Source organism: Microtus ochrogaster, chromosome 1 (genome assembly GCF_000317375.1).
Source record: "Microtus ochrogaster isolate Prairie Vole_2 chromosome 1, MicOch1.0, whole genome shotgun sequence".
NCBI classification, from domain to species: Eukaryota; Metazoa; Chordata; class Mammalia; order Rodentia; family Cricetidae; genus Microtus; species Microtus ochrogaster.
Genome location: NC_022009.1, coordinates 35206056 through 35226571, shown reverse-complemented (window position 1 = coordinate 35226571; position 20516 = coordinate 35206056). Strand labels below are relative to the sequence as shown.

Here is a 20516-nt window from a genome sequence, read left to right as displayed (position 1 = left end):
CCTCAATGGCTGTGCCCCTGGCATTTGATCTGTGCAGTTGGCATTGGTAGCCCTGTGGGGAGCAGGCTTTGAGATGCAAATGAACTGGTCTCCATTAAAAGCCCTTAGTTGTGGTGCTGTACACCCAGTCCATTTGCTTTCTCTTCTGAACCAAAAGAAAACCGTGCTGGGGTGGTATATCTCACTGGTGACATGCCTAGAGATGCAAGGAGGCAATTATTCCTCTATTTAAACTCTAGTTTGGGACACCTCTGAGTAGTGGTTTTATTTCTCGTCACTGAATAAAGCGTTCACAAATACAGAAAACCATCATTCACTCCCGGGCAGTCCTATTCAGAGAGAAGTCTATGGGTAAAAACTGTATTTCTTGGGACCATTTGTTCAAAGTTCATGCCTCCAAGTGGGAATCGCCTCTGGACTGGGTTTGGGTGTTGATGGGACTTGTCTGGAAAGCCCTCTGCTACTGTTGTTACTGAACTTGGGAGCTTCCCCTTTCTCTTTTAAGCCGGGCAGAGGCTAGTGAATCCTGTGATACCTCATTTTTTTTTTTTCCGAGCAATTAGCTGAAGATTTAAAGTACTGTTCTAAAGAAGTTGACTCTATCTGGATTGTGTAAGGGACCACAGTAAAAAGTAAAGGTCCAGATGTCCTTGAAAAGGAAAGGGGTGGGGGACTCAGGTGGGATCCTGAAAACAGGAGAGAAATTAACATTCACTACTAAGTCACACCTTGACAGTAAAATGTGTCGGATTTGTGAGCTAAAAGAGACACTCTGGAATGGTCTTTTGGATTTCCTGCCATCTTATTTGGACTTGTGGGGTAGTAGGAGAAGTCCAAAGCATTTTCCAGATATCCCTGGGAGGTATCGTGTTGTTGGGACCCTTGTGTTAAAAAGAGAGCGCTCGGGTCTTCTTTTCCTGGGCATGGCTGGGATGGAGAGTCAGTCTTCACCGTTCAGGATGGGTCCTGTGGGCTGCTCTCTCACTTTACCTGGGCCCCTCTCTTCCTTTTCATCCATAACATGGTTTCAGGGTATCCCTTCACCTCACAAATCCTGTGTTTCTCTGCCCAGAGCTGAGAGCTCTCTGCCCATCTGAAAACCCTATTTGGCTTTCTGTGGAGTGTTTTGTTCAGTAGCATGATTTGGGCTAAGCTTAGATCTCTGGCTGGTTGGGGGCTGATAGGGTATAATCAACTAATAATACATCGGCATTTTTAAGTGACCTAGAGCCTCCATGGCAACTTTCACAAAACATGCAAGCGAAAAGCTGATCAGAAATTGATCTTTTCAACTTGATCATTTCATGGGTAATTAGCCGGTAGACGCACAGTAATTACTGGCATATTAATTTGAATGGCCGTTTGGCCCTTCCCACGTACCCTGAGAGGCGACAAGGCTCTGGCTTAGTCTGGGTCTGTTTAAAGTAAAATATTTCTCAGTGCAAAGGGATAATTAGGAAATCCCAAACAGATCCCACGTTTGCTCCCCAGAGAGTAAGTGTAGATGCCTGACCTTAGAAGTTCCTGGGGGCCTTGGCTGTCCACGGCGGTAAGGCCATTGGCTAGAGGCTGGATCCTCAATGTTTGTACTTCCCAGCCTGGAGGCCAGGCTGCCACCAGAGGTCAACGTGGATACTATGGTCACATTTTAGAAAGAGAGCCATAATTATGATGTCTAATTATGTCCAGTTTTGCCTACAGAGTTAAACATAAGGGCACCTCCTTCTTGGAAATATAGTTAATTGCCTACAGGGGTCAGAAGGGCGCTAAGATTCGTCCCCTCCCCCATCATCTTCCCTCCCAGCACTAACCAGACAGGCCTGACCTTGGGCCTGCTTGGCTCAGCCTGCTGTTTGATTACCAGCTTTGACCCTTGGTTAGCACTTCCTACAGGAGAGGTTTACATTAGACTTCTGTTCCAGAGGAAAATAAAATTTGAGCGAATTGTAACTCAGCCTGCCTTCCCTGGTAGCCTCCTTACCATGTGGAGTGGCCTGGACTTCCATGTAAGGGGCCTTATTTTTGTTGTAAAAGAGTATAATTTACTTCTGGATAGGTAGTCTGGTATTTTATTTTGGTTTGGGGAGGGTTTGTTGTTGTGTGTGAGAAAGAGGGGAGATATTCACTTGCATACCCATCTGTTTATATCTATCTTTCTTTCTGATCTTTCTAATAAGATACCCCAGACAGGATTTGAACAACCAAGTTTTCATAGTAAATTCTGGGGTCCTGACACCTCCAGGAGCATGTGAGTAGCAGGTTTTGAGCCTTATTTCCTCTGGCTCCTGCGCTAGCCAGTGTCAAGCTAAGGCTTCGCTCGTCCTAGAGAAGTGGCTTCGCACATTCGCCCATTTGAAGCCTGTGCCACTGAAGATGCCCTGCTTGTGGAATTACTGTTTCAGCAGCCATGAACCCCACTACCCCCAGTGGAGGCCAGGAACTCTGAGCACTTTACAAAAAGAGGAAGTGGTTTCTGGGGTGGAGGGCAGAGCAGTAGCTGGTCTTCCAGTAAATGGGGAGTAGTTGGTTGGGGGAACCGGGAACTGGGCAGGCAAGCTGGCAGCATGGAGGGGCAAGCAGGCCTAGGACAGGTGCCCTACCTGCCAGTTAGCTGCCCAGCTCTCTGGGCACTCAGGTTTCCCACCAGGTTTTTGTTCTCATCTCAAGCACCTAGTTGTCTCCAGCTTATGGGTTTGGCTTGTCTTTCCTCCCAGGTACTAAGGCGGGCAGTTTGTGGGGGCTTCAGAGCTCTTGTAGGAGTCCCCATTTCTGTCCCTGGCCCCACAGGAAGCCAGCATGCACCAGAGACTGTAGCTATGTCCCTAGTTGAAAACAGAATAAACAACAAATAAAACTACCAGTAAGCAAGAGGTTTTCAAAGCAGAGACTCCAAGCCCCGAGGGCAGCTCATGGACTCAACTCCTCTTCCCATGACCCACAGAACAAACCCTGACCTGTGCCAAGTCTCTTGCCACCCTTGTCCTCGGCTTCAAGTCTAGAAGTTTGGATTGTTTTTTACAATCAACTGGAGCTTGTTTGGCTCTCAGGCAGCTGGTAGAAAGACATCTGTCAGTCAGTCAAAGGCATTTCGGGGGCAAACATTCATGAAGTTTCAAACACCAGACGAAAGGTGTGGAGTGATCCCATGGACTAAAACTGCAGGCATGGGACTCGCTTGCTTTTGGAAGCAGGTTCAACAAAACAGTGTGGCCTGCAGCACTCCGCCGAGACAGAGGACGTCAATGGTAAGGTCCTCATGCTGCCAAGAGCACACGGACGTGTGGAAACTTCTGCCTGGAAATGGCTGTCATGCTGTTTTTTGTTCTTTAGCAGAGAAACAGCAGCAGTGACAGTGTCTGACCCTGAGATCCTCCAGCCCAGCCCAGCCCGTCCGTGCCACCTTAGAGATGGGCCGGGTGGACCTAGAGAGACCCCAGCCCTGGCTGGCGTCTGATTTCCAGGCCGGGATGCACTCTGAGCTCAGCAGGGAAGTGGAGTTAGGGTAATAAGTGGGTTTAAAAAAGGCGAGAAAGCTGCTTTGGACTTGGGTGTCCTTTAGATCAATGTTTATCTAGTTTTCAGAGTTCCTGCTGATGCTACCACTTGAACCCAGTGCTTCTTTCTCTAGATTTTCCTGGGCAGGTTGGAATCTGAAAAAGACTCAGATGTGGAAATGAGAGCCTCCTAACAGCTAAATTGCAGTGTGGCTCACACCTCCTCTCCCCTGGCCCTAGCAGCTGGCTCTCAGTTTTTTTGTTTATTGTTGGTTTTGAACTTGTGTCATGACTTCAGAGCAACAAGAGTTTGGGAAGATCCCTTTGGATATATATCCTGTGTGGAGAATCAGATTCAGGGACCTGTGATCTCTCTGGGTCTCAGATGAGCCACCTCTGAGATAGCAAGAGTGTGGCAAAAATGGAGGTGTTCTCAGTGCCTCTGGGTCTCTCTGAAGCCCAAAGACAACCTCCATTTCTTGGGGGCCTTTTCATTTTTTCTTGATTTTATGTAAGTTTGTGTACATGCACACGTATTTTTTTGCTTATGTGAGTGTGCTTTTATCACAGCGCATGTATTAAGGTCAGAGGACAACTTTCAGGAGATGGCCTCTTTCCCCAGCTTGCTGAGGAAGGGTCTGCCTTGTCTCTGCCCCTGTTTATGCCAGGCTCGTTTGCCCCTGGAGCTTCTAGATCATTCTTCTGTCTCTGCTTCCCATCTCACCGTGAATGCTGGGATTGCAGGCATAGGGCCACCACATTCAGCTTTTTAAGGGGCTACAGGGTTTGAACTCAGGTCATGGGGCTTGCTCAGCCAGCACTTTTGTTCTCTCTCTAAACAATAACCCCACCACCACCACCACCACCACTTCCCTGCAGAATACTTCTTTTAATCATGGTGTCCCCATGGCTGGCCTGGAACTTTCTATGTAGATCATGCTGGCCTGAAACGCATGGACAATCCCCCTGCTTTTGTTCCCAAGTGGCGAGATACTAGCTTGCCAGGGATGCCTGAGCTGTACCCAGCTCCAGGGCTAGAGGCCTGGGCCACCAGCCTAACTGACTGAGTCCTCTCTGATGAGGCCCTCCTGCTGCCTCTGTGTCCATCCCCTGTCATGAAGACAATGTTGAAGTTACACCCTGGCCTCAGCTTTTGTGGGAAGCTTTGTGTTCTCCCAAAGCCGGCAGCCCTGCTCTCTCTACCCTATCTCAGTGGCCGTGCCCATAGATCCTCACTCTCATTCCCGTCTCTTCCCCGGTGCAGCCCACTTAAGGCTTCTGTCTTCATAACAGAGGGGAAGTGGAAGTGCTGGTGGCAAGTGACGTCACCGGAGCCGACAGTGCTCCCAACCGCCTTCTGTTGCTGGCCAGACACTTGCAGCTGCTTTGGATATCTTGATTGATTGCAACAGAAGTCAAAGCTTCAGTGATTTCAAAGCCACAAATGGCGATATCCTATATCTCTCGCAGAGATTTTGCTTAGGCAAAGGGAAGGCAGGCATTAGCAACAAGGTGAATTTTTATGTGTGCCTGGTGTGGCTCTATTTAAGACAATGGTTCAGGAGTTTCTTTTCTCAGCTGTAGCATGTGTACATGTTAACTCAGCCGGCCCCGCTTCTCCCTATCATGTATGGACCGGATACTGTTTTATCCTGCACACCATGGAATGTTAAACACCATCCCATCTCCAGCCATGCCATTAAAAAATGTTTCCAGACATTGCTATATGTCCTTCGACAGGGAGGGGGAGCAGAATCGCCCCCAGTTGAGAAACACTGGCTTCGCAGTAAGAGAAACTGAGCAGATCTACTCAGCCCCCAGGAAATGCGATGCATCCTTGTGCATTTTTTTTTTTTTTGCTTGTTTTTCTCATGTTCTAGTGTTTCTTGTTGATCAGGTCCTTTTTCCTTCATATTAACCGATCAAAGCTGACACTGGCCTTCACAGTCTCCCAGCATCCCTCAGTCCCTACTTGTCCTCTTGGCTGGCATACCTTATCCCCCAGCTTGAGCTCTCCAGCCCAGGGCCTGAACTGCTCTTTCCCCCAGCTGCTCTTCCCTTAATAACCCAGTCATTTTGTCCTTTTCTCTTTCGGCCTCTTGGCAGTCACTCCAGGTTCCTCTCTCCTCCTGTCCCTTGCCCCTTTTCCCTCTCCTCATGGATGGCCTGGCTCTGCCTGTCAGCCAGGTCCACTCCGGACTTGCCCAGATGCCTTTGCCTGTTACCTCCCTTATACCTACAATAAAGCTTCTCCTCAACCCATACCTAGAAGGGTCACGTCCTCCTTTTACTTCTTCTCCACCCCACCCCACCCCCCATTCACTTATCTTTTTCTGCGCTTTCTGGGGTTACATTCACAGCCTCTTGCTTTGCATTCCTGCTGCAAGGAGCCTTATCTTTCCTGTGCGTATGTAATTCCTTGCCCCCCTGGTTTTTACAAACCCGGGTTTCTATCACTGGGGACTGTGACTTTGCTATCCATCCAGAGCCTAGCACCCAGGTACCATTCCCAGCTGAGGGCTGCGTTCCAGATAGGTCTAGTCACCTGAGCAGAGGGTAAGATAAGGTCTGCGTGCCCGTCTCCTCGCAGCTGTTAGGTCCCGAGTATCGTAGGTGCTGAGGCTACAACAGTGAGTGAGACAGGAAAGGAAGAGCCCCCACAGCCCACTCACTGTGTAGGAAGGGCTGTCAGAGGACGTCCATGCCTGCACTCATATTCAGTATGTGCAATTTTTTCCCATGTCTTTTGAGGAATTACTTAGAGATTACCTCAGTAAAACACCTGAGGTATAAGGACGAGCAGGGAAGGAGAACATATTCGCTGTATGGAAGATCAAATGAGTTCAAGCATAAATAAATCTCCAGGTTGCTATCTGAAAAATGTTTTGCTGTTGTCATTTTGGCAGGTCTGTCAGCTCTGAGCTTTGTCTTTTCTTTTTTTAAAGTCTGGACTGAGCCAGTGCTTTCTGTTGACCTTTATATTCTGAGGTTGCTTTAAACACATGGTCTTTCCAGGCACTTCTGTCTGTCACCCAACAGAAGTCTTACCAAGAACCCACAAAACACCCATCCCCATAGACCACAGCTTTGCAGGGAATAGTTGTTCTCCCAGCCTCAGACACCAGAGGCTTTGGAACAGATGTCCCATCTGGAAGGTCTCCCTGGGAGTCCATAGTGTTGTCAGCCACAAATCAGAAAGGGCAGAAGATGTCAAGTGACATTACAAGAAGCTAGAACAAGGTAGAAATTGGTACCAACACTGACTCCTCGTGTCCCACGCCATTTTAAACTGAGCGAGGTCAGGCCCAGCAGCATCAAAGTTCCGTGTTAACTAGCAGCAGACACAGGACTTGAACCTGGCAGTCCTCCCGCTGCATCTATCTAGTGCTTTTTCCCTGTTCTGCCCACGGGGGAAACCTCACTACTCCCGAAGGGAACCTTCTCCATGTGCCTGGAAAGCAAGATTCAGTGTTAATCCTGATCCAAGCAGCTGAATCACCGATGGCAGATGCTTGGAAGCCTGTTTTTCTCACTAGCATGATTAGGCTTGCGTACATTCAAGAAAAGAGGGTTTGAAAACAAGCCGTGCCACCCTTTACTCCAGAGAAGAGGCGGCGTGATAAGATAACCACATCAAAGATAACCAGTTCAGAGAAGTGATGCCGTTACCAAAGCGTAATCAAGGGGGGGGATCCTTCCAGTACAGGATTTGGGATTGGCTCTGCACGGATGAAGGTCAGAACTCCGCCAAGCACCAGTGGTAGCATGCTGGCTGCCGTACTGAACTAACCTGTAGTAAAATTGTTTACTTTCTTGTACTGGGTTGCAGAGCTGTTGGGGAGAATCCCTCGTCTCAGAATAAAATGTCATGCTGTTTTATTCTTCTGAACTTCTCTGCTTCACTGTGGCTTTCCAAATACGACAGAAATGCTTTTCCTACCAGGGAGGTCCTCATAAGTCCTGAACAAAATACCATCATCTTTTCTTCGACTGATAAACTGCACTGGATCATGGGAGGAACCCAAGGGAACATTCTACATAGTCCACCCACTTCTGCCCTTCCTTAGCTGTCCTCCTGTGGAAGCAGGTGTTCCTCTGAAGCAGAAGAATCCCCAAACCCCAAAATATCTCCCCTGGCCTCTAAACTGTTTCCAGCTTACCCTAAATGGATGCTTCCATCAAAAAGTATCTTGGCTTCAGGTGACCGACTTTATTGAATGCAAACCAGAGGGGAAACCCATGAAGGCTCTGTCACCCAAGGAGATCAGTGATAGAGGTAGGGCGGGTGGAATGACAAAAGGAGATATATTGAATGAGGGCCTTCCAGAAGCAGCACGTTGAGGGGAGGGGGCTCCCAGGATTTGTGGGGCAGAACTCAAGCTCCTGGCAGATTCCATCGTCATCTCATATGCTCCTCCTCCCTTCTTGGAAAGACATCGTCTGCTGAGAAGAGAGGGCCTGTACAGCGAGGTGGTTTTCTCCACATAAAACCGTCATTGCAAACACTTTCAATAATGTTAACAAAAGGTTGCCGAGATACATTATTAAGTGAAAAGCAATTAAGCTATAGCCAGCTATTTTACAGATATGGGAATTGCCCCCTTTCAGCAGGAGATTCCTTCTAAGACCCTTAGTGAACTGCAGATACTGCCAGCTCATACACACATGCGTCTGTGTGTGCACACACCCAGAACTTGTGGTGGAACCTGCCTGTGACAAAGTTTATATTATAAACCGTGTCAGTACAGTAGCAAATATTAAAATAATTTATTGGGCCCAACTTAATATTTTCAGACTGAAGCCACACACATGGAGAGAGACAGACAGACAGACAGACAGACAGACAGACAGACAGACAGAACTCTAAACCAGTGGTTCTCAACCTTCCTAATGCTGCGACCCTTTAATACAGTTCCTCATGCTGTGGTGATCCCAACCACAAAATTAATTTGTTGCTACTCATAACTGCTAATTTTGCTCCTGCTATGACTTGTAATGTAAACATCTGGTATGCAGGCTATGTGATATGCAACTCCTACTTAAGGGCCATTCGACCCCCAAAGGGGTCATGACCCACAGGTTGAGAACCACTGCTTTAAACCCATATTTTAAAAATAGATTCATGTGTTTGAATATAAATACATGTTCATATCCCTATGACTATACAGAAATACTTGTTTTTTTTGCACAGACAGTTTCCAGATATTTTCGTATATGTTGATCTTGGAATAGGTCTGTGGGGAAGACACTTACTCGATTGTAACCCCTGGTTCGTATGTTTTATACTGCCTGATTGCTCCTTCCATTTGTGATTAGATAGAAATGAACCCCGAGACTTTCTGGCGGGATCATGCAGAGCTGTGGCTGCCACAGTGGGCCAGGGCCTCTGTGGCAGGCCTTGTGGCAGAGCTCAGGATTCTTTACCATAGACACATGTCTGGCAAAGGGTCCTCTGAGGCTGCCTAGTGTTCAGATTAGGGGCACAGAGGCCCCGCTAACTCTGGTTTGTACAATGTTGGGGTCTCTGATAGCGTACATACCACATGAGGAAAGAGATGGATGCAATTGGTTGCTACCGTTTTTATTTACTTGTGAGTGTGGATATTGAACTCAGATAATTATATACTCTATAAACTAATGGATGAAAACAGAAAAGGATGCCATTTAACAAAATGTCTCAACTGTGAGCTGTGAAAGAACAAATTAGTAAATTAGATCTCAGGGAAAGTGAAGACTTGGTTGAAGTATATATATACTATCGAGAAGCTGAGTAAGTCATGGACTTGGAAGAATACATATCTCATCAACGCTTCAGAATATGTGCGCCGTCGTGTAGCTGAAGAAGTTGCACAACCCAATTTAAAAATGGATAAAAGACTGAAAGTTTTCCCAAAAGAAGATGCACAAAGAACAATTTAACACATGGGAAAACACAACACAATTTGTCATTAGTAAAATACAAACTCAAAACCACACTGAAACACCATTACATATTCACCAAATGGCTAACAATTTCGAGTGCTGATGCAATATGGACCAGCTAGAGCTTGTTCCTTGTACAATATCTCTGGAGAGTGGCTTCACAGCCCTCTATGACAAAACATGTCCTAGAAGTTCAGTGCAAGCATTCATAGTAGCTTTTTTTATAGTTCTCAAAGCTAGGGGCGAATCACACGTCACTCTGCAAGAGAATGAATGGGTAAGCAAATGACCGTGGAATACCTCAACAGTAGCTGGAAGGCAGGAACTACCAATGCCATGTCATACCACATTACAGACAAAGAGCAGAAGCAAATCTGTGGTTTCTTGGGGACACCCGGAAACTCAGGGGTAGCTGGCAGAAATTAATTTCTCCGTTGTGCTCTTCTTGATTGAGGTCACTGTGACTTGGGTACGAATGTATAAACTCACCATGATTAATTGCATCCAAGCCATCTTGTATACAGTTCACTGCTTAGGAGGAGGCACTCACTGTAGCCGCCCGGAGAAGGGCCGACAGGGTGGATTCCTGTGTCCATGATCACATACCATTGTGTAGTCATTGTGTTTGGATGACGGGTTGGGGGTGAGGATCCCATGCCCTGGCCTCCATTTGGGACTTGGGAGTGTCAGGCATGCATGGTCTGTTAGATCATGAGAAACCTACCTGTTCCCCCAGAATTCCTGGGGTGGGGAGCGCTTGAGTTCTTGATAGCATCAGCAACTCCATGGGTTCAGACCTGGTCCATCTGCTCAGTGGAAAGTGGGGGAAGAGTGTCAGCATCCTGTACTTGATTAGTTAGCTTGTTTTGGGTGGGGTAGGGGGCGTCATGGAGAGATGTTGGGTAGACCCTCAAGTTAAGGTTCTCAGTGATTCATGTGAGTGTTGATGCTGCTGTAGCTTTTCACTCTCTATCCATCTTGTGTCTTTCTTCCACTAAGGCTGTGTGGCCCTCAGACTTCCTCCCCCCTCCCCATTGCATATCTTAGCTCCCCCCTTACCTCTGGACCCTCACCTGGGGAGATAGGGACCTTGTAGCCCTGAGGGCCACCCCGGCCACCTGTTGCATTTTAATCTTCACAAAGATGGAAGTGAAGGTTTGTACGAGGAAAAGAAAAAGCACATATTTGAGCTCCTCCCTGAAAGCAAAGAGTTCTTTTCAAAGAGGCACCACGCCCATGCTTGTCCCCAAGGCCATCACTGCTGGGCCTTCACTGCCGTGAGCAGAGTGGAACTTGAAGCTTTTCTGTGAATCACTGAACATGTGTCAGTGGGGAGGGACTGACTGTTTGAGCAATGTTACCCCAGGAGTTGCCAGAGAAGCTAATTTACCTGTTTCTCATACAGTGTGCTTATTAAAATAAAGTTTTACTCCATTATGGTGTGTAAGTAACAGGCCTCCTGCAGGCAAGTAGCAAAGGGCAGAGTGAAGTTTCTTTACCTTCTTTTTTTTTTTTCTTGAGGCATTGTCTTCTGAAACCAACATATCCATATTATTAATCGCTCACGGGGCTTTATCATGCATTGCATTGCTCCCTTGGAATTAAACTGCACATATAAAGTATGAAAAATGTACTTTTTTTTAAACAGTAAAAAAGTAATTTTCTCGCATAATACCCAAAATAAAGTGCCATGGAGCCATTAGTAGTAAATTGAATTTTTTGGTATGTAATTTGTACAAAAACTGACAAGTGCGAGCCCCCCCTCCCCAGTCATTAGTTACTGGGCTTAGCAGACGCGGAGGCAGTAATCTGCAAGGGCAGGCATTTTGATGTCGACTTCAATTGCACACTTCATTTATTTAGACAGGGGACAGGCGGCAGCTTCTGTCACAAGGCCTCACTGCACTATTAGCGAATTTCGCCCTGGGGCAGCTGGGATGCTGGGCTGGGGCAGATGTTCTTTTCAGCCTATTCAGTGACCATTCTTGGGGGTTGTTTACCGTTGTCATGGTGACCTTCATTTCCATAGCAGCAGCGCTGCTGTTTCTCAGAGGAAAATGAATTTAGTTCTAAAGAGGATAATATTTTTCTCTGTCTCTATATAACCTGCCATCTGTCAACCGGTGGATTGGTAAGGATTCAGAAACCTATTAAGAATTATAGCAATAAAGTGATGAGTATTTGGGGAAGAAGCAGATTAAAAGCAATAATAAATGAGAACATAAACACTGCGCCTTTGACATCGGAACTTTTTAAATTCTTTTCTGTGTATTTTTATGTGCTTTTTCTTTTAAATGCCTTCGTCACCTCCAACAGCGCTGTGTTCGCATGTAGCCTCCTAAAATACGATTTCCATTCTGCTGATGAATGAAGATGACCAAATGTCTTGTTTATCTCTGACTGGATGCAGGTGTATTTGGTGCCTTCTCTTCCTGGTGATGCTATGACGTGCTCTCCCCCACCCCCAAGCTTTTAAGAATCCCAGGCTGACCTTCCTATTGTTACCAGCTCTTCTGCTCCTCCACCCCTGTTAAAAGCTGAGGGCCGCCTAGACCAGCAGCTTATCAGACACCCACAGTGCAGGTCCCGACATTAACAAAGCAAGAAGACATGCTTATAGATTTAAAAAAAAAATTCTAGCATGTTCCTTAAATCTCATTCTAGAATAACTTTTCTTTCTCTCAAGTCCAAATGGTACAGAAGTCACCTCTGAGATCCCTCATCTGGTTCCTGGATGTTATTTTCTTTCTCTATCACATTCATAATCTGTAACTTTGCAGGGGGAAAGAGAACACACACACACCAGCCCCGTTGTAAATAATGTTATTTATTGGTTGATTTTTCCAGATCCTGACATTGATGCTGCCAGTGCCATGATGCTTTTGAATTCTCCCCCTGAGATACAAGCAGGTTGTGAGTAGATATTTCTATAGCATACAGCGCCATAGTTTGTGAACTTAACCTTCTCATTTACATCCCAGACCGTAGGAAGAACTAATGCCGACATAGCCCCGCACTTGTAAGATCACTTTCACAGCAAGTGTGTGTTGACATGCATTCTGCATGTCCACATGCAGCCATGCATACGCGTGAGCCAGTGCAGAGGTGCTTTTGAGGATGAGAGAGATCTCACACATCATCAGAACGAGGAGATGAGAAAGAGAGCCCCTAAGCACTTCTTCTGGAGACCTTTCTCCTGCTGGAATCATTGCTATGGCTTTGTAGGTGAGGTCCCTGGGCCAGCTCACCCATGGCAGGGCTAAGCAGCACCCAGTTGTATTTTCCGTGAGGGCTTCAATAATAAATTAGGGTGTGTTATGGAAAGTCTGGCCTGCCCACGTGGCTTAGCCTAAAAATGGAAGCGCAATATCACATTGCACCATCTTTGCCCTATGTGCTAGGTGGGCACAGAGAGAAGGGCAAGGCCGATGTAATTAATTAGGGCTCACTGAGCAATGTCAGATTGATTGACAGCTCTTTGCTCTGCTTCGGCTGGACTCTTGTCCACTTCCTGGTGTCTTTCCTTGTCTCATCTTCATAGCTGACCTGAAATGAAGATGTCCGTGCTCTCCTCCCAACTTGAGGCCAGTGCCTCTATCTGTCTGCACCCCACAACCAGCCGGAGCCGCACTGAGCGGAGAGGTGGTGCACTAGGATCTGTTTGTCTTACTGTCCGGGCACTGCCGTGCCACACGTGTGCAGAAAGTAACTGGCATGGCAGATCGTCCTGTGACACCGTTAGGGACTGGTGCCTACCTGCCCGTCTTGTGCCTGCAACTAGGATTCCAGTGGGTTTGGGACTCTCTGGCCTTCTGAAGAGACCATGGCCTTCTAAGCAAGGAGAGTTCCCTCACTTTGGAGATGGACATTTCCCACAAGAAAGCGCCCATCCTTAGAGCCACAGTAGGTTTATGGTGGACTGATAGGAATTCCAGATCCCGGTCATAGCCTTCCTGGTAACCTTAGGGAGTTTGACATCGCCCTTTCTTCTTTGTATGCATTTTAAAAGATCCAAGAGATACTGCCAAGCATTCTCAGACAAGCTGGCTCTCTGCCTGGGGCTGCCCTTACCTGCCCTGACTGCAGAACTCTCATTCCCCTTGGTTAACCTCCGTTTCCTGGCGTTTGGAATGGGAGGCTGCCCACACCTCCGGCCAGCCCAATCCACTGCTAAGCAGGTACGCAACAGGCATAGTTCTGCAACTAGCAGTTAACCTGCTTAGCCGGGAATATGGCTTTCAAGTGATGCTTTACGTTTCAAAGAAATCTATACTTAAAATCCATTTTTAGATGGCATTTCAGGAAAAGCTGCAGACTCTGGCTGCAATTAAGTCACAGGCTGGAAAGGTCCTTAGGATCAGGTCACATAACCAGCCCATCGTGGTGGAAACATGATCTGATCCGAGCCGGCTAAGATTCAAGCCCCTTCCTCAGCTCCTAGCCACTGTGTGCTGTGTTTATTACTTTACGTGTATATCCTTCTGATGAACTGGTCCCTAGGTTGAGAAGGAGAATGGAGAGTCTGGAAAAGAAAGGCAGGGCATGTGGATCAAGCACTTAGAGTCTTCTGTGTCTTTTCTGAAAGGCTCTCATCCTGGACTCCTGGCCATAGGTCAGGTTCTCCTGATTTGCTAACAGGATTGTTTTTAATGTTTTCTTGACCAAATCAACCGCTCCCCTCTCCATGCCTGTAACTCTCTGACTGTAATCCTTTCTCTGGGATAGCCCCAACCCTACTTATGTCTGAGTGCTGAGTTGAATTTTAAAAGTGTTCATGTGTTAAAGGTATAGATTCTTTTTTATTTTATCTTTTTTTTTTTTTTTAAGGTGGGGTCCCATGTGACCCAAGCTGGCTCCAAGCTTGTTATGTAGCCAGAGATGAGATTGAAATGTGGACTTTGGCTGAGCTGCATTCCCGGCTCTGTAGGATAATTTTAGAGAGCTTTATTTCTTTCAGTGCTTTCAGCATTTCTGTGAGAAACCTAGCCACAGCCTTCTTGAGGGCCCCAGGCCAAGAAGGGTCTCCAGGGCCCTGGCAGGCACCAACCAGGATGCCAGTGAAGGTCATGGGAGGAGACACAGGCAGGAGCAGCTAATGCAGAGAGAACAAGGAAAGGTGGAGACACTGGCTTCACGGTCTCCTTCCCCATCTGACCTCCAGTCTTAGTCTGGAGGTCAAATGCAGCACGATCGCTGGGCAGGCTACAGAGCCCCTGAAGATCGGAGCAATGTCGTACTTAGGGATTGTGCAAAATCCCCCATCTCCTAACAGACACGATCAAAGAGAAGTCTGTCCGTCTGTCTGCCGCTGTTCCTGCTCCAGCTGCATCTTTCCTTTCCTTGTTTCTTGCCTGGAGATTGGAGGCAGTGCCTTGTCTCCTCAAGGGAGAAGCCTTGCAGAGACAGGATGCTGAAGCTGCTGTTGTCTGCCCTGCGTGCTGTTGTTGCCCCAGGTCTGGGTATGGATCCTCAGTCAATGCAGAAAGGCAACAGCCAGCCTCCACGGTGGAGAGAGGGCAGCATGCACAGTGGTGTGTGCAGTTGTGTGTCCCAGCATGCTCAGGAGTTGGCCAGCATGGCTTCTGAGAGCTCCATATGTTCCCTGCCTCTCCCCGCCCCTGGGGCCGGTTGCTGTGGCCAGGCTCTGTTTATCCAGCCTCCTCGTGCCTTACTATTTATAGCTTCCTGCTTCACCCCTGGGCTGCCCCTCTGAGTGGCAAGCTACCCACTTCATCTCCTGGCACTGTTCACTCTGGGCAATTACAGGCTGGCTTGGTTACTAGAAAGGCCCTCCCCCCACTTTGTCATCCCTCTTCGTAGCCACTGCACCTCAGCACCAGGTGACAGCCCCTTAGATCTCTTCCTTGTTTGGCATCTCCAGGGCTGGCACACTGGCCGCCACCCAGGCTCTGAAGCCAAGTGAGGTATAGAAAAGACCCTTCCTGAGACACTAGTTAGAACTCAGGAGCTCTGTGCACCCTGAAATGGTTGGGCTGGTGTCTCTGAGGGCCCACCACCTCTTGTTTCAATTGTCTACTCTGGTGTGAATGAGACCGTGGAGTACAGCTGATAAAAGCCTGGGGTTCTAAGTGTGTCCCCGTGGCATCACCCGAAGTGTATGGGGTTCGTTCTGCAAGCAGGGCCGTTGTGTCGCGTCCTGAGAATGCCACTTCCAAAACAGCCTGCAGAGAGTGTGGCTGTCTGCTCATCCTCCTGACTTCTGAGATTCAAATCTGTCTACCTTCTCCGGTCTCCCCCTGAAGAGCGGCAGCGTGGACTCATTTCAGTGTTGTCGTCTGCCTAGTAGCTCCCTTGACAATCCTTGTGAGTGATCTTTAACCCCCGTGGAGAAACCAGGTCACCACTACCCCTCTCCAGAGGCTTTATATAATCCTTGGCTGGACTGTTCCCAGAGATGGAACTCCGGATAATAAACAAAACGGCAGAATGGACCCAGAGGGAAGGGGATGCTGCCTGGATCTGGAGTATATGTCAACCGTGTCAGGCTCCACCGAAGAAAGCCCACAGGAAACAGGCTGTGTCCTGCCATGGCAGCCCTTGCCCAGTCTGCTTCCAAGTGAGCAGGTGGAAGGGGTGCGGGGAAGGGGGTAGGCATGATGATGACAGGAATGGCCTGCTGCTCGGCTTATGGCCTCTGATGGTGTTAGCCAGGGCTGCCCTCCAATGGCAGAGCCGCGAGCTCCCCTCTGAGGTTAATTTTAGACTCGGGGAGGTGCGCACCAAGGGGGAGCTGGTGACGGGGTGAGGGAGAGCGCAGTGTACAGCATAGTTTGTTCTATGCCTCGGACTTTTCAAAACGAAAATGAGCATTAGACCCTGGGAAGTGGCTCGGTCAGAAAAGTGCTTCCTGTACAAACAGGACCTGAGTCCCAGAAGTGTGTGTGTGTGTGGGGGGGGTAATACATACCTGTAATTCCAGTGCTGGGGAGGCAGGGACAAATCCTAGCTCAGTGGCCCTAACAATCTAGCTGACATATGTGGTGATATTTTGTTTGTGCTATAACAAATAAAGCTTGCCTGAAGATCAGAGTGATGAGCTAGTCACTGGTTAGCCATAGAGGCCAGGAAGTGGTGGCTCACACCTTTAATCCCAGCACTTGGGAGACAGAGGTGGGTGAGTCTCTGTGAATTCAAGGCCACCCTGGTCTACCTGAGATTGATCCAGTCTAAAAGAGAAACAGAACCAGGCAGTGGTGGCTCACACCTTTAATCCCAGCACTCGGGAGGTGGAGACAGGAACGGATGTGGCTGGGAGGAGAGAGGAATATAAGGTGGAGGAGTCGGGACCTCAGCCCATTCAGTCAGGAGCTCTCGCCCGTGCTTTCAGAATGAGGATTCCATCTGAGGATTGGTAGAGACAGGATGCCCCATTCAGTCAGAGGATTTTCTAGAGGTGAGAACCAGTGGCTGGCAGCTCTGCTTCTCTGGTCTTTCAGCTTTCACCCCCTCATATCTCAGTCTGGGTTTTTATGACTAGGACCAATTAGAATTTGTGCTGCAGACATGGCTCCGGTGTCAACCTCGGGTCACCACAAGACTCTGCACTCTTGCGCACACTCACCACATGCACACAGAGATACCTCCTCAGGTTACACTGTCACTCGAGGCCCTAGCATCAGCACTGAGCCATGCTGTTGATTGTCCCTGTTTTGGTGTGCATGTTACAGTCTAGCTAATTTCAGGAGGCTTAGACACAGTCCATGGCCTAAGAGAACATAGTTGACCAGTAAGTGCGGGGGGAGTCTGGTGCTGAAGCCTATGGCATCCAGCCCAGCCGCCAGTCTCTTCTCCCAGGCTGCTGGGAGAAAGGGTATGTACCTGGTCTCCAAGAAAAGATGGTGCTGAAGGCTTGGACTCTTCTCATGGGAGTGAGCATGGAGTTAGAAGTTGACTTCCAATGTGAATTTTCTTAAGTCCCTGACTGAGCTGCTGCTAACTACACCTCAGGGCATGAGGTGAGGCTGTGTGTGGATGTTTTTAGGAGACAGAGCGAGGAAAGGGAAAGAGAAGAGGTGCTTATTTCCGACCAGGGGCTGGAGAATGGACTCACATTCCTGCCTGGTGTCCAGTGGAAAGGGGGTGAATGATGGATCCCAATGCCTTTTGCATAGAGCCGTTGTATATCGGCTCGACACAGTTTCCAGAAACCACTTTCCTGACACTTGGGCATGGGGACAGAGAGGAGAAGAGATGGCGGCACAGTGAAGTGTCACAGCTGGGCTTTTGGCAGCCTTGAGCAAGCTCATCTGCATTCACCACCTCAGCATGGCGTGTGCTGCCTATGAGGACCCAGGGACTGGCAGGAGCTGTAGGCACCACCCAGCAGCTCATTTGAGGAGGAGCTCCGGGTTCAGAGGATAAGCCAGCCTACGCTCCCCAGCAGTCTCGCGGGCTCAGACGCACACACCTGCTAACCGCTGCCAGGTTGCTTTGAAATGAAAAAGTTCATGGATTGGGAAGATGTTTGAGTGGGTGAAGGTGAGGTTAGAGTTAGCTACCAAAGGCAGAGTAGACTGAAAAGAATTGAATTTCCCCCACTTCTTATGCCTTAGAGATAATCATCAGAGCTTTCTTCAGAGGTGATATGGAATGGCCAAAGGATACTGATGACAGAGATGATATTAATAAGCATAGAGCGCCAGTCACGAGGCTGGACGGTTTTCATAGCTTACCTTATTTAATTCTCAGAGCAACTCTGTAAGATTTCTATGTCACGGAACTATAGTGGGATAACCAGTGCTATCCGAGGCCATGGTCCAAGCGCCGCTCAGCCCTGCCCTGCTCAGCGGGTAGGGAGCATCTTTACTAGTACTTACCCTAGCGTGTCTTCATACCCTCCAATTCTCTCTCTCCCATTTAACTATAGTTTTCCTAATACACAGGGAGATGCTAACTAGTTGCACATATGTAATTTTTACTGACAAGGATTAGAATCATGGTACAGATTTTCAGTATTTAACTCTTTTCCGACGTGGTCCATTGTATCAGATCCGTTTACTGTTCTCACTGAGATCTTCAGTGACACACTCACCCCGTGGCTACGTGACCTAGGGTGTACCATCAGAAGTCCTTGAAAACCTCTTTGCACTCTCTTGATAGCTAGCAAAAGCCCATATACTCTAGACTGCTGCAGCGAGCTGAAATCTGAGTTCTCCTCATCTTGTGCCTTCCCCTTGTAAAGGTAGATCTGTTTATGATTAATCTTCACATGCAGTATAAGGTAAGGGTCAAGGTTTGTTTTGTCCTGGGAGGGGTGTGTGTGCTATAACACGCTGCTTTCTGACACTGTTGTCTTGACTCTTCAGTTGACTATATTAAGGGTAAGTCTGTTTTCTGGATTCCACTTCGTTCCAGTGATTGGAATATCGAGAGTCAGCTCCATCTCACACTCAAAGTCTTGACATCAGGAAATACAAATCACATGGTAAATCTTTCGGACCCTGCTTCCTCATAGAGTAATTAGCTGTGAACTGGAATAGTTCCCGTGCTCGTAAGGTACTTGGTTATCCTCCTGCCTCAGACAACCTCGTCCATCCTCTGAAGTCAGGCTGCTAATTGGGAATGGGTGGAGTTTCTGGTCTGGCTGTGCCTCCTCACGTGACCAAGGGCATTCTGAACACGGGATGTATGTGATGTGCTGTAAGACTGACTTAGGCAAGAGCGGCAATCTTCTCCTGCATCCTGCCTTTTGTTAAGACTTTCTCACAAGGACCTCAGACTAGAAGAGAAGTGTCAAAGGTCATTAGCAAGAATTACAGAGTGCCCAAGAAATGGACAGTCTGTAAAAGTAGTCTGCCTTCAGGCAGGCAGGACGGCTCAGCTCAGCCAGTAAAGGTGTTTGCTGTGCCAGCCTGGCTACCTGAATTTGACCCTACACAAAAGTGGAAGGAGAGAACAGACCCCACAGACTTGCCCTCCGACCTCCACAAGTGTCGTGATACAGGCATTACCATGCTCATCGTGCGCGCACATGTAATCATGCAAATACTTTAAAGATTATTTCATATTTACCATACATCAAGGACTTTCAGAACCCCCTCCCCCCAATCATGTAGCTGAGGATGACTGTACTGGCTCTGATCCTCCTGCCTACCTGCACCTCCTGTGTGCTGGGATCACAGGTGGACATTCCATCCCTGGTTTTTAGGATGCTGGGGACCAAGCCTGGGACTTTGTGTATGGTAGGCAAGCATTCTGCCAACTGAACAACATTCTTGGTCCTGAAAAAAAAATTCTTAGAAACCTAAAAATTATGAAACACGTATGCGTTAGTAATTTGTTTCATAAAAGTATTTATTGTTTGCAAATAACATGGGTTTTTAATTTTGACATCTAGACTGCTTTTCATTTTCAAGTGTATAATTTTCTAGTATTTCATTGTTGCTTGTTTGAAAGGGCACTGTTTATCCACGTCTTTTTAGTATGGGACTGTGCCAGGGTTTCAGGGAGCAGAAGAGGTCTAGAGTATTCTTTTGAGAGCAGAATAAACATTCGGGGATCTCCATGGTATCCCACGAGAACTAAAGAAGGAGCCTGCCCATTCCGTTTGCAGAGCTCACCTGGCCCCGTAGACATATAGGTGATGCCTGCAGATGCGGCAGGAGCTAGAGGCTTACCTTGTGCCAGCTGAAGCTACTGTTCAGGAGGTGGATAAAGTCACATATACAGAACTCCCTGTAGGTACATCCTTGAGGACGCTGGGGAGGGGAGCCTGGACCCCTGAAGCCAGTCTGTGACAGTGTAGAAGCAAGGACTTGAGGCTAACCCGCCCCTCCAGGCAGCCTCACCCCTGTGGGAGCATGGAATGTAGAGGGGCCAAGCCCCTCAGGGAAGGATTTCACTGGGATTTTTAGCTGCATTTTGTTTGTCTGTTTTTTGCTTGTTTTGGATGAAGGACCAATGCACAGATATTCTCAACCTTTGACCTTAGCAAACATGAGCGATATGAGGTGATGTGATTGTTGTGCCATCTGCAGTCTCCCTTCATCTCTGTGATATTAAATGTTCTTAGGAGAGGACCGAAGATGAGAGATTTTACTAATGGCTGCAGGAAATTTTGTTTTGTTTTGTTTTGGGGTG

General features: G+C 47.9%; 1 protein-coding gene across 3 annotated transcripts in view; it reads left to right on the top strand.

Moving 5' to 3' along the window:
• Positions 1 to 20516, top strand: part of Foxn3 (forkhead box N3) — a 381858-nt gene that overhangs the window by 342190 nt on the left and 19152 nt on the right. For 2 of the 3 annotated variants that reach the window (XM_005343444.3, XM_026780643.1), the window contains one exon: positions 12264 to 12329. The exons of the other annotated variant lie outside the window; for it this stretch is intronic. In XM_005343444.3, coding sequence (XP_005343501.1) covers positions 12264 to 12329 — 66 coding nt within the window. The remainder of the gene's footprint in view (positions 1 to 12263; positions 12330 to 20516) is intronic. 3 annotated transcript variants of the gene reach the window in all.